Source organism: Petaurus breviceps, unplaced genomic scaffold, assembly GCF_028583685.1.
Source record: "Petaurus breviceps papuanus isolate PSGF00001 unplaced genomic scaffold, PetGlider_PUasm1.0 688, whole genome shotgun sequence".
NCBI lineage: Eukaryota > Metazoa > Chordata > Mammalia > Diprotodontia > Petauridae > Petaurus > Petaurus breviceps.
Window position 1 is genome coordinate 6,488,547 of NW_027186457.1, and position 12,406 is coordinate 6,500,952.

At 38.3% G+C, this 12,406-nt stretch overlaps 1 protein-coding gene across 3 annotated transcripts in view; it reads right to left on the reverse strand.

Annotated features, from left to right (window-relative positions):
* DOCK10 (dedicator of cytokinesis 10) overlaps positions 1–12,406 on the reverse strand; it is a 366,705-nt gene that overhangs the window by 123,040 nt on the left and 231,259 nt on the right. For all 3 annotated transcript variants that reach the window (XM_069104543.1, XM_069104541.1, XM_069104544.1), the window contains exons 8-11: positions 4,516–4,699; positions 1,403–1,488; positions 864–947; positions 419–574 (exon numbers count right to left, since the gene is read on the reverse strand). In XM_069104543.1, the coding sequence (XP_068960644.1) occupies positions 419–574; positions 864–947; positions 1,403–1,488; positions 4,516–4,699 (510 nt within the window). The remainder of the gene's footprint in view (positions 1–418; positions 575–863; positions 948–1,402; positions 1,489–4,515; positions 4,700–12,406) is intronic.

The following is a 12,406-nucleotide window of genomic DNA, read 5'->3' on the forward strand; positions in this document are numbered from 1 at the left end:
CTCTCTCTCTCTCTCTCTCTCTCTCTCTCTCTCTCTCTCTCTCTCTCTCGTATATCCACCCAATATCAGAATATAAATAAGAGAGTTCCACTCAGAGAGAGAATCTCTGAATCTGAAAGCAGAGGGTATGTGCTGAAATAACTAGAAACAGTTAGAAACACACCTTTTCCTTTGATGCGTTATGTTGGAGCACTGAGGAATATTTTTCTGGCTAGAGATTATGTGTAGGGATTTGCTAGCTGCTATTTCACAGTGTGGGGGTCTAGAAACTCTTGAGGTTATTAAGGCCATCCTGAGAAGAAGCACAATAACCAAGAACAACAGGGTATCAGCCAATCATGATTATGTCTGGAGTTAGGGAGGCCAATTCAGGGTACTCTTGACAAATCAATAGATGAAATAAACCATACCAACTTACATTAGTCAATGGATCATTTTCATTCTCAGTGACACATCCCTGAAGATTTAGGTTGAGAGATTTACAAACAGTCATAAATCTCTTGGCTGCCTTTTCTTCAAATGGCCTTATCATGGATTCTGTTTCCAAAAGATCCTTTTTCTGAAGTTTTAAGGCCTTAACAACAACAAAAAAAAGAATTTAAAAAATTGACCCATCTCTCATATACTTCTACATTCTCAATCTAAATGATAATCTCTGATTTTATAGATTCACATTTTTTTTTTAAGCAATTGGGGTTAAGTAACTTGCTCAAGGTTACACGACCAGTTATTTTGTGTGGGTGCTGAGAATCTGAGGCCGGAACTGATCCCCAGTCTTCCGACTCTGGGGCCGGCACTCTTACTCACTGAGACACCTGGCCGTCCTGATTCACATTTGTTAAGTACAGTAAAGTCTAACTTACGTCTATGTCTGGATCCAGGGAGAACAGATTTAGCCTCTCCATGTTTCGAGACATTTTAACAGTTTCTTCTGTTTCTGTGAGGTACTGTGAAAAAAGCAAACAAACATTTGTGAAGTCATTCAGATACCTGTGACCTTCTCCCAACCTGTTCCTTTCCCCTTGTCCCTCACAAGAAGTTATTCCCCCACTGACATCCCTGCTTCCATTCTTGGGTCAAATTTTGGAAAACTTTTGTTTCCATTTTTTAACTTGGGCATGTCCAGTTGGTGATATGAACTTTGGAATACTGGAACTTTTTGGAGGGGGGAAGTATCTCCATATAAATATTATGCTAAAGGTTAAAGATCTTTTATAGAACCATAGAAAGTTGAATCTTGAAGCAACCTTGAAGACCAACCAACTTGAACTACCCATTTTAAAGATGGAGAGAGAGAAGTAAAATCAATTTCCTGAGTTTACATATAGGAGCAAACATGACTAAAAACTCTTCTGGGCATAATTATTATCCCTTCCTCTGCCCCATACCCTCAGTTAATTACTTTTGTGAATTCTGGATGCAAGTTGTTCTCTGAAGAATCTGTTTCCTCTGATGTGCATTCACAAGTCATAGGATTTTCCAGAGAATCTTGAAAGTATACATAAGAAAGCCAAATCACTTAAAAATGATTTATTTAGTATCCCCCCCCAATTACAAGTAAAAACAACATTTGTTTTTAAAATTTTGAGTTCTAAATTCTCTCCCTCCCTTTCTCCCTACCCCTCTCACTGAGAACAAGCAATTTGATATAGGTTATACATGTGTAGCCATGAAAAACACATTTCTGTATTAGTCATATTGTAAAAGAAAACAGACCAAAAAACCCCAACAACTCAAGAAAGATAAAGTAAAAAGGTATGCTTTGATCTATATTCAGATACTACCATTCTTTTTCTGGGGATGGATAGCATTTTTCCATCATAAGTCCTTCAGAGTTGTCTTGGATCACTGTATTGTTGAGAAAAGCTAAGTCATCTACAGCTAATTATCCAAAAATCTTGCTGTTACTCTGTACAATGTCCTCCTGGTTCTACTCTTTTCGCTTTGCATCAGTTCATGTAAGTCTTTCCAGGTTTTTCTGAGAGCATTTAGCTCATCAACAAAGCCAATCATTAACGTTAGCACTAAAGTACACATCATCCAGGTTAGAATTGCAGATTTGGTACACTTATTTGGACTCAGACTCTGCTTTGTATTAATTAGAATTTATTGTTTCTCACCTCTTCCCCCTTACTACATCACAACCTATGGGCCTATGTCCCCTTATGTGTATGTACAATGAAGATCTTGGAGTCGCTGCCCACTGGGGTTGCTTCCAGCCCTAGACCTACGATTCTATCATTCTCATCTCCCAGGCTGCCTTTTGTTGGATCTTCTGACTTTGTACTTGACCCCAAGACTTAGATTTATCCTCCTTCAGAGTTATCACAGGGGTCGCCCTCCAATAGCACTGATCCTACAGAGCAAGACAGGCTATCAGAGACCTTTGTGTTTCAATGTGATTATCAAATCTATTCCCCTTATAGTCTGAATTTTTAGTTTAGATCTGGGCACTGTCCCTGTTTGAAACTAGGGCTCTCTAGCTGTTTGGACACCTTATGTTGACACTGTCAACAAAATAGTCTCTTTCCCTTTCCTTTTCAGCCTTGGCTATGTCAGAAAAGGAGCAGAAGCAGTATGGAACATCTGTGTATGAGAAAGGAGGAAAGGAGGAGAGAAGTAGGTTCTTTGGGTCTAAGATTTCCTTTTTTCATTCAAACAAGAGGTACAAATGAGTTTAACCTATTTCTATCTGAAGTTCTCTTCTCTCCTCTATCAGACTTCTAGGTGTCATAATGGATACAGAGTATGAGACTAGGAATCAGGAAGACCTGAGTTCAAATCCTACCTCAGACACTTATAAACTGTGTGATGTTGTACAAGTCACTTAACCTTTCTTTGTTTCAATTTCCTCAACTGTAAAATAGGGATAATAATAGCAAACTCCTCACAGGGAGTTTGTGAAGATCAAATGAGGTAATATTTGTTAAAAGTGTCTGGAACCTACAATGTGCTACTTAAATGGTTATTCCCCTGTCCTTTCTTTCTCCTTGCCCCTCCTCTCACATGAGGCAATTAGAAGAGACCAATTATAAGGCTATTATAATAGTCCAAGCAATGAGGTGATAAAGGTCTGAACAAGAGCATTGGCTTTGTGAGTGGATGGAAGGGCCCATATTGGGAAGGTAGAAACAATAAGATATATGTGGTGACTGAGAATGATAGGTAGAGAATATGATGTATGTAATGTGATGTGATCTTGGAAATGGGCAGGATGGTAGTGCCTTTGACAGAAATAGGGATGTTTGAGGTATTAGAGAGTTTGCAGAAAAGAGAATTAGTTCTGATTTGGATGTGTTGAGTTTGAGATACACATAGGACATCCAGCTGGAAATATCCCTAAAGGCAGCTGGTGAGATGTAACTGTAGTAGAGATGAGAGACTAAGACCAGGTGTGTCTGGAATCATCTGTGTAGGGAAGAATCCTTGAGATCACCAAGTGAGATAGTATAAGGCAAAAGGAAAAGAAGACCTGGTAAAGAAGCTTGGGGGACACCCTTGGGCAAAGTATGTACATGAACAAGCAAAGGAGGCTGAGGAGCAGCTGACCCAATAGGAGAGTACCAAGAGAAAACAGATTTGGCTAACTAGAGGATTCATTTTCATTAAACATATTCAGTTGAGTTGGACTCTTTATGACCTCATTTGGGGTTTTCTTGGCTAAGATACTGGAGTGGTTTGCTATTTGCTTCTCCAGCTCATTTAACAGATGAGGAAACCGAGGCTAACAGGGTTAAGTGACTTGACCAAGGTCACTCAGCTAATAAGTATCTGAGGCTGGATTTGAACTCAGGTCTTTCTGACTCCAAGCCCAGTACTCTATCCACTGCACCACCGAGCTGCCCTAGATTAACAATAATAGTCACTAGCATTTATGTAATGCTTTAAATTTTGCAAAATCTTTTAAAAATATCTCATTTAATCTTCACAACAAACCTGCCGGTAGATGCTATTAGTATTCTTATTTTGCAGATGAGGCATTTGAGGCAGTGAGAGGTTAAGTGACTTGCCTAGCATCACATAGCTAGCAAGATTCTGAGTTCAGATTTGGACTGTTTTTCTTGTCTCTACAACCAGTGCTCTATCCGCTGTGCTGCTAGCCATTTATGAATTTATGAATATTTACATTATCACAGCCTTAAAAAAGTCAACCTGAGGGATTTCTATCACTTGATTCTAATATCAGGCCATAAAATGTGATGTATCTTCTGAGAAATGTCATGATCCATTCACTGGTTTCAGAAATAATATTTGCAGTTCCTGATAGGTGACTCCCAACAACTTCTGTTGAAATATTACCTCAAACTGTTGTCAATCAGCTGGAAAAAAATGCTCATTTACAGTCACCACCATTAAGGATCTGGGGGATGGTCTATGGAAATGGATACCTTTGGGATGGATGGGTTAGAGGAAGAAAGCTATTTGAGCTGGTGGCAGTTTAAATGACCTAACTGATCCCAACTAAGGAGTCTCCTTTCAGTATCAGAAGAAATGTACATTTCTTCTGTTTCTCACCCAGCCTGAGATCTGTGAGGTCTGCACTCTTCCTTTCCTGAAGAGGCCCCTCAGGATTTATTTGGAGGATTTTGTTGAGAGTGTGAATCCATTCATCCATATCCAGCTCTGTTTCAGCCGCCAGCACAAAATATGTCAGGTCATTCATTTTCAATTCAAAGGCATATTTTCTTAGTCTGTTATTCTGCAGTATCAAAGGGAGAGAAAAGAAAGGTTTCAATAATTACCCTATGAAACATGGAACAAAGGAGTCTCTAAGAAAGAAAAGAAAAAAAAGAATTTATACAGGCATTTTTCACACAATGACAAATAGCTAAGTGGCAGAATTATAAGACCCTTCAAATAGAAAAGTATAGAAAGGTTGGTATCTCAATGACCTTCAATGTCCTATTTCTGAAGGATGTTCCATTGGGCACTATGGTATGAATCCATGATCACGTCATGTGTTCTTTCTACCCCTGTAGATGTCAAACCCATCTATAACTTTTGATACTGTCCAACAATGTCATCTGTATCTTACCATAAATACACCACTGTGGAGCCATTCAATGCTTTAGTTCTTTTCATATTTCATAACTACCACTGCAGCCCTTGGTTTGTCCTTCTCTCTCATCCTTCATTCTCATTATGTGATCAGCTCATTCCTTTTGCCTTTCATACATGTCCTTGAGGATATGTTTTATGCCACTTCACATATTAGTCACACTGATTATATGAGTTACTTAAATCCACTATTGTTAGCATTTAAAAAAATGGTGATCCATTCCATTAGGATCATTGTACCATTGTTAAATGAATGGATGAGTGGATCAAAATTGATTTCTCTGCCTCACTTCCTGCACAGAACTGCTGGAGATAGAGTGTTTTCATTTAATATTTCTTGGAGGTCAGAGAAACTTTGGGGTATACTTTGCACCATAGCTGGGGGTTCTGTAAAATTCTACATTTCAAACTTTTGGATCTTCCAAGTTTGCACATAGCTGGGTGCTCTGTGAAATTTTAAATTTCAAATTTTGGGACCTTCTAAGTTATCTGATCTCTGATTTCCAGATAATTTGCAAATGATCAATAGCAACAAATATCAATAATAATAACTGACATTTATGTAGCAACTCAAGGTTTGCCACGAGCATGTAGATTGCTTTGCATGCATTAACTCATTTGATCTTAAGAACTCTGTGAGCTAGGTACTGTTATTATCTCCATTTTACAGAGGAGGAAACTTTTCTCAAATATATTATATCACCATTTTTCTTTTCAGAGGGGTTATAATCTAATTCATATAATCATAGATTTAAAGGTCTTCCAGTTCAACCCCCTTTTCCCCCCCTTATAGATAATGAAACAGGTCTAGAGAGGTTAAATATCTTGTTCTAGAACACGGATATTAATGACAGAGAAGAGATTAAAATTTGTGTCCATGGAATCCAAATCTAGTTCTTTTCAGTTATGTTATGAAGATGATTGAATTTTCTACAACTCCCAATCAGTAATTTGCTACAGTTGAAGAGACAAGGCCAAGTCATGGATCTCAAGAGCTCTAAAATAGGTGTAGGTATTTCAGGAATCCAATTCTGTATTCATTCTTAAGTGATAAGGCTAAAGATGGCGATATGCTCTCCCCTAGTATGGGCGGGTAATTTACATTCATTATTCCTTGGTGTTTGTGTAAAATGAAGAGCAGCTGAATGTAGAAATATTTGGATTTGGAGTCAGAGAATAGTGGTTGGAGACCTTGGTCTGCTCCTGAACAGCCATGTAACCTCAAACAAGTCATTTAGCTTATGCGTAAAATGGATATAATTGCATTTTGACAATTTACTTCACAGAGTTATCAATGAGGATCAAATAAGATTTTATATATATATATGTATATATATATATATTCATAAATATATAACCTTGACCAAGTCACTTACCTTCTCTGTAAGATGGGTCTAATTATATTTTGACAATTTACTTCACAGAGTTATTGTGAGAATCAAATAAGATCATATATACATATACACACATATAATTTTATATAGAAATGTTATATAAAATTTAAATATACATAATTTTTACATATTTATAAAAATTATAAATAAGATCTTATTTGATCTTCACAGTAACCCTGTGAAGGGGTCAAAATATAATTATACCCATTTTATGTTTATATATATATGTATGTGTATATATATATATATATATGTATATGTGTATATAGACATATGCAGTACAAATGTGAACTCTTATTACAGCCAGGACTATACTGTACTATGGAAGCCTTCTTTAAAGTGGTGTGTAAAAGTTAGCAGATAAACCGAAAAGATCACTCCAGAGAGTTCACTTCAATTCTATTCAGTTTAATTCAATCCAACAAACTAGTAATAGTCTACTAGGTGCTAGATCTCTTGCTATAGGCTGGAGATACCAAAAAAAAAAAAATGAGTCAGTCTTGCCTTCAAGGAGCTTATGTTCCACTAGAGGAAAACAATAGGTTCACAGATAAGTTAATAAAAGTATACACACAAAGTAGTTTGGGGAGGGGGAGATTAAGACAAGAGGGGATGAAGAAAGCCCTCATAGAAAGGTCACCCTTCAGCTGAGAATTTAAGGCAGCTAAGTATTTTAAAGGCAAGGAAGGAACAGTGCCTCTGAAGAGGACAGTTTATATGAAGGATGCAGTGAGGATCAGAGGTTATTAACTTTTTGAATCATTGTCCCTTTGGTCGGTCTGATGAAAGATAAAGAGCCCTTTTCAGAATAAAGTTTCCAAATACATTAAATAAAATATATAGGATTATGAAAGAAACCAATGATATTGGCATGTGGTAACTGAAATATTAAAAATAAAAGTTCATAGATCCAAGGTTAAAACCCTCTGAGGAGATGGAAAGTCTTGAAGTGGGAATAGAAAGGATTCTAATTTGACTGGAGCATATAACATGTGGGGGAAATAGACATGGAATCAAATTGGCCAAATAAGTTGGAACTATATTGTTAAGAAATCTTAATGCCAAACAATGAGTATTATTGTGGACCTACAGCCACATGATATTACTAATTATTAATCATACTCCCCTCTACTGCCAAAAAATACACATACACCTCCCAAACTACAAACAAACAATAATGATAAACTATTTAGTGATCTTAATTTTTGGCATCTGGCAGATCTGCACTCTCATTGTATGGAGTAATAGTACATTTGCATAGAACAGGATATTGCTGTGATGGAAAACAGCTTTTAAGTAACTACAGTCAGCAACATCTTATGATGCTGTTGTCAGCTACCTTAATATCTGTGTGACCTGGGTAAGTTATTTTCTTTCCTGAGTCTTCGTTTCCTGTGAGGCTGACACTATGTTAGTCTATGATCCTAGGATTCACATTTCCAGTCCCTTTTTGTTGTTGTTTTCAAAGTGATTTCACATATATACCTTTTATCATTTTATTTCCACAATAACAAGTTTAACTCTTCTCATTAGAAGATAAAAAAATGACAATGGAATAAGTTGCCCAGGTGGTAAGAGGGATGAGACTAGAATTCTGGGCTCTTGGAACTTGTTCAGGTACTTTCTAGTAGCCCGTAGCATTAACTTTGGCATTTTATATGTCTAAAAATTTCATTGATAAAAGTGGGATGATATTTTTATTTTAAGTAACTCAAATTCATACTGAGTTAAAGAGGCAGCATGGCCATGGTATAGCAAGAGAGGGAGTTGGTTTTAGAGTCAAGAAGCCCCTCCCCACTCCCCACATCAATGATGCAATCATTGACAAGTTGTCTTAGTACCCAAGCAACTTTCTAAGATTATAACTTCTATGAGTAAGTTGCTGATATGCATTGGTGGAAGGAGTTTTGACCCTGAGAATTACCCACAGAAATGGGACCATAGATCTTGAACCAAAACAATTTTTTTGAATCTCTATCCACCTATTTGTTGTTCATCTGTTTCATTTGTCTTACTCTTCATCATCCCATTTGGGGTTTTTCTTGGCAGACAGGCTGGAGTGGTTTGCCATTTCCTTCTGCAGCTCATTTTACAGATGAGGAAACTGAGGCAAACAGGGTTGACTGACTTGCCCAAGGTCACACAGCTAGTGAGTGTCCGAGGCCAGATTTGGACTCAGGAAGATGAATCTTCCTGATTCCAGGGCTGGCACTCTATCCATAGTGCCACCTGGCTGTCCTATTCAACCTATTCTTTGTGTCATACATATGTCATATGTATATGTATACACATACATGTATGTGTATATGCACGCACATATATGCGTACATGCAAACAAATACATATGTACACTGTATTAAAAGCATATATTCACTTGCTATACATAGGAGACATTTATATAATTAGTCCATTCATTCACAGGTAGAAATATCAAATATTTCTTCTTCAGACCTTTTAAAAACTTAACATGAAACAGAAGACCTTTGTTCTCAATGAAGACTGAATAATGAATATTTTACTAAGAGTCAGAAGCCTTTAACAAGAAAAAAGGAAAATCACAGGTCAATTTCATTTCCATGACTCTTTCTTCAGAAGGGCAGTGGTGTTGAATTCTCCTGTACATGGTGTGCATTAACAGGCTCATTCTGTGCTCAGTCTGTATGAGCAAGTTTTCTTCTTTCAGGTTATAAGGGTTTCCACAAATCCACTCTTGGTTCTATGTATCATGCTACATAAATTAAAAAGGAAGGCCTTTTAGAAAAGTCAACACATTTTTCCCATCTAAAGCTTAGCCAAATCTTTGCATATTTTTCAAATGAAGGGAAACAGAGAAGTATATGGCAGGTCAATGGTTTATTTCTAGCTATGCTCCAATGTAGTAAAGTAAACAAAAAAATGTCCTAAGCAGAACCTTTAAGTCAGTTAGGAACATTAGAATTTTTTTTCTTAAATGTGCCTCTTTGCTGAAGAAGGGGAGCCCGTCCTACCACAAAGGCCTCATTTTCCTTTTAGAGAGAAAGCCACTTTTCCCTAGCCTTATGACTGGGCATAGGAAAAGCCTACCTTTCTAAAAGAGCCTAAGCTAAATGAAAAATGACCAAGACTCATTCTTCTCTTGAGAAAAAGATAACACTTCAGCTGAAGACTCCATCTAAAGCTCAGCAAAAACAGCTGACAAGCAGGAGAGATGCGATAGCCTTAGGGGAGTACTGGAGGTGCCACACCCAGCACGGCATTCCGGCAACACAGTGTCCAGCAGGAAGCAGGCCCACAATGCATGTAGCATTGGAGGCAGGGGTTGCCCCTTCATGTGGGTATGTTGGTGACCTGTGCTGCCTAAGTATGTATGTGTATCTTGGCAGCACGCATTTCCTACATGGGTGTCCTCTAAACGTGGGCCCTAGATCCATGCATTCTGAGTGGGTTTGCCCCTCCACATACACTCCCTAGTGATTCCCTATATGTACACACGTACTCCTTGGCAACATACATTGTGGACCTCCAACAATGATTACTACTTATGTTCATTATAGTTTTGAGTAAATGTGGACTCACATAGTACTTTCAACCTTTTCTCAGAGACCTGTGCACAAAAAAATTATACTCTATATGCTACAAATAAAAGTGTTTAAAGAATAATATGGAAGTGAGAGTTGAAGCTCTTGGGGGCTGGATAGAGTGGGAAAGACCTCCTGCAGAAGGTGTGTTTTAAGTTGAGTCTTGAAGGAGTTGGAGAGGGAAGGAAGGGGTGGGGAAAGGACAGATACTTTGTGTTCCTGGGAGGATGGCAGTACCTTAATAATAGGAAAGTCTGGAATATGGGAGGGTCTGAGGAGAAAGATAATGAGTTTTGTTTTGGACATGTTGAATTTGAGACGCCAGTGGATTGGAAGAAGGGTGGCAAAGTCTTTTAAGGATGGGAAAACATCCAGAATAAATGAAGAGATTGTCTAGAAGGAGGGACTGTATTGCTTTTTCATGAAACATAAGGTTGGAAAAATGACAAGGGGCAGGAGAACTTTATATAGCAACCTGAATTATTCTGGGGAGTTGAGATTCAATTTAATAGGTGAAAGGAGCCAGTTTGTGTTAAAGACAGGGGCATGGTAAGTAAGATTTTTGTTAAACAATGTCCAAGGAAGTCCTTTCTAACACAAATGAAGGTATGGTTGTGATTTGTCAAATATATATATATATATATATATATATATATATATTTTTTTTTTTTTTTTTTAAAGCAATTGGGGTTAAGTAGCTTGCTCAAGGTTACACGGCCAGTTATTATCTCTGGGTGTGGTGCTGAGTATCTGAGACCAGATTTGATCCAGGTCATCCGGACACTGGAGCCGGTGCTCTTACTCGCTGAGCCACCTGGCCGCCCCTAAGCAATTGGGGTTAAGTAACTTGCTCAAGGTTACACGGACAGGTGTTACTGGGTGGGTTCTAAGTGTCTGAGCCTGGGATTCGATCTCCAGGTGTTCTCAACACTGGAGCCGGTGCTCTTACTCGCTGTGCTACCTGGCCGCCCCCAAATATATTTTTCAATAATTATATTCAAAAGGTAAGAGATGGAAAGTAGAGAGACAATTAGGAGGCAACTGCAGTGTTAAACTATGAAGTGCTAAAAAAGCCTGAATCAGAGTGGTTGCTATGGAAACAAACAAAAAGGAACTAATACAAATGATATTATAGAGAAAGAACTTGCAGAAATTAGTGATTGAATAGATATGGAAAGTGAAGGGGGGGTAGAATCACAGTTAAATTTTAGTTTTCAACAGTCAGAGACCAAGAAAATAATAGCATCATTAATATGATGAAACTAAGTAGAGTGCTGGTCTGAATGAGAGGTGTCGGTAAACGTGGGTAAATAAAACCTTATCCAGCCCTTTTGCTTTGTAGTGTGCATGGGGCACTCTGGTCTCACATGCCTCCCAGTTCAAGGTTTTCTCTGGACCTACATTCACACAAAACTACAGCTTTGAATCTCCACTGATAGGTTTGCTTTTTACTGGTTAGCTAGAGGCCACCATAAGCCCAAAGTGAAGGCATTTAACATAGTGTCATAATAAGAGAGCTAAGTAGCAAGTCACCTCCAGACTGTTCCCTTCTCCCCCAATTTGGGCCTACTCTCTCAAATACACACATCTACAATGAGAATAGGTATAATGGGTGAAACACACCTAAACATGTACCCACATTTGTGGAGGGATTACTCATGACTCAAATGCAGTTGGGCTCTTGATGTTTGGCAATATCTCTGTTGCTTCCACTCGCTCCGCTCCAGCTGCCCTTGTGGTCATTTCTAGATTTGCCCCTTCTGCAGTGAGGTACCCTATAACTTCATGGTGATAGTTGCTGTTGGGTGTATCCATTGCCAAAATGGTTGTGGAACTTGTCTCTGCTACCAGAGTCTGAGCTTCAACTAGAGTCCTTATCTGGGGAGCTACCGCTGCCCAGCGGGAGGACTGGGCGTTGCCATCTTTCTTTTGGTTTGAAGAAGGCACACCCAGTTATCAGAGTAGCAAGGGAGAAAAGAAAGAAAAACCAAACCAAAACACCACCTCAGCAGCTTCCTCTGTAGAGAAAAAATTTGATGAGGTCCTGAATTCTTATCTTTCAGAAGTCAAGCTTTTTTTGGAAGCAGAATAGTCAGTCAGGTAAGTGGAGGCATATGCAATTTGTCTTTGAAACTACTCCTACTAGGATCAACATCTTTATCTTAAGTGACTCTGATTTAAAAAAGATTAGAAAGTGCCCTTTATTTCCAGTTAATTTTTAAATGTGGATTTGCATATATCATCCTTTCCACCAGTCACTGTGAGATGTTTTAAATCTTATGGGGCAAAAGAACCTAGGGGCAGACAATAAGGATATTATTCTCCACTCTCCTGCGTTGTTCCCATGACTTGTGTGTGTGTGTGTGTGTGTGTGTGTGTGTGTGTGTGTGTGTGTGT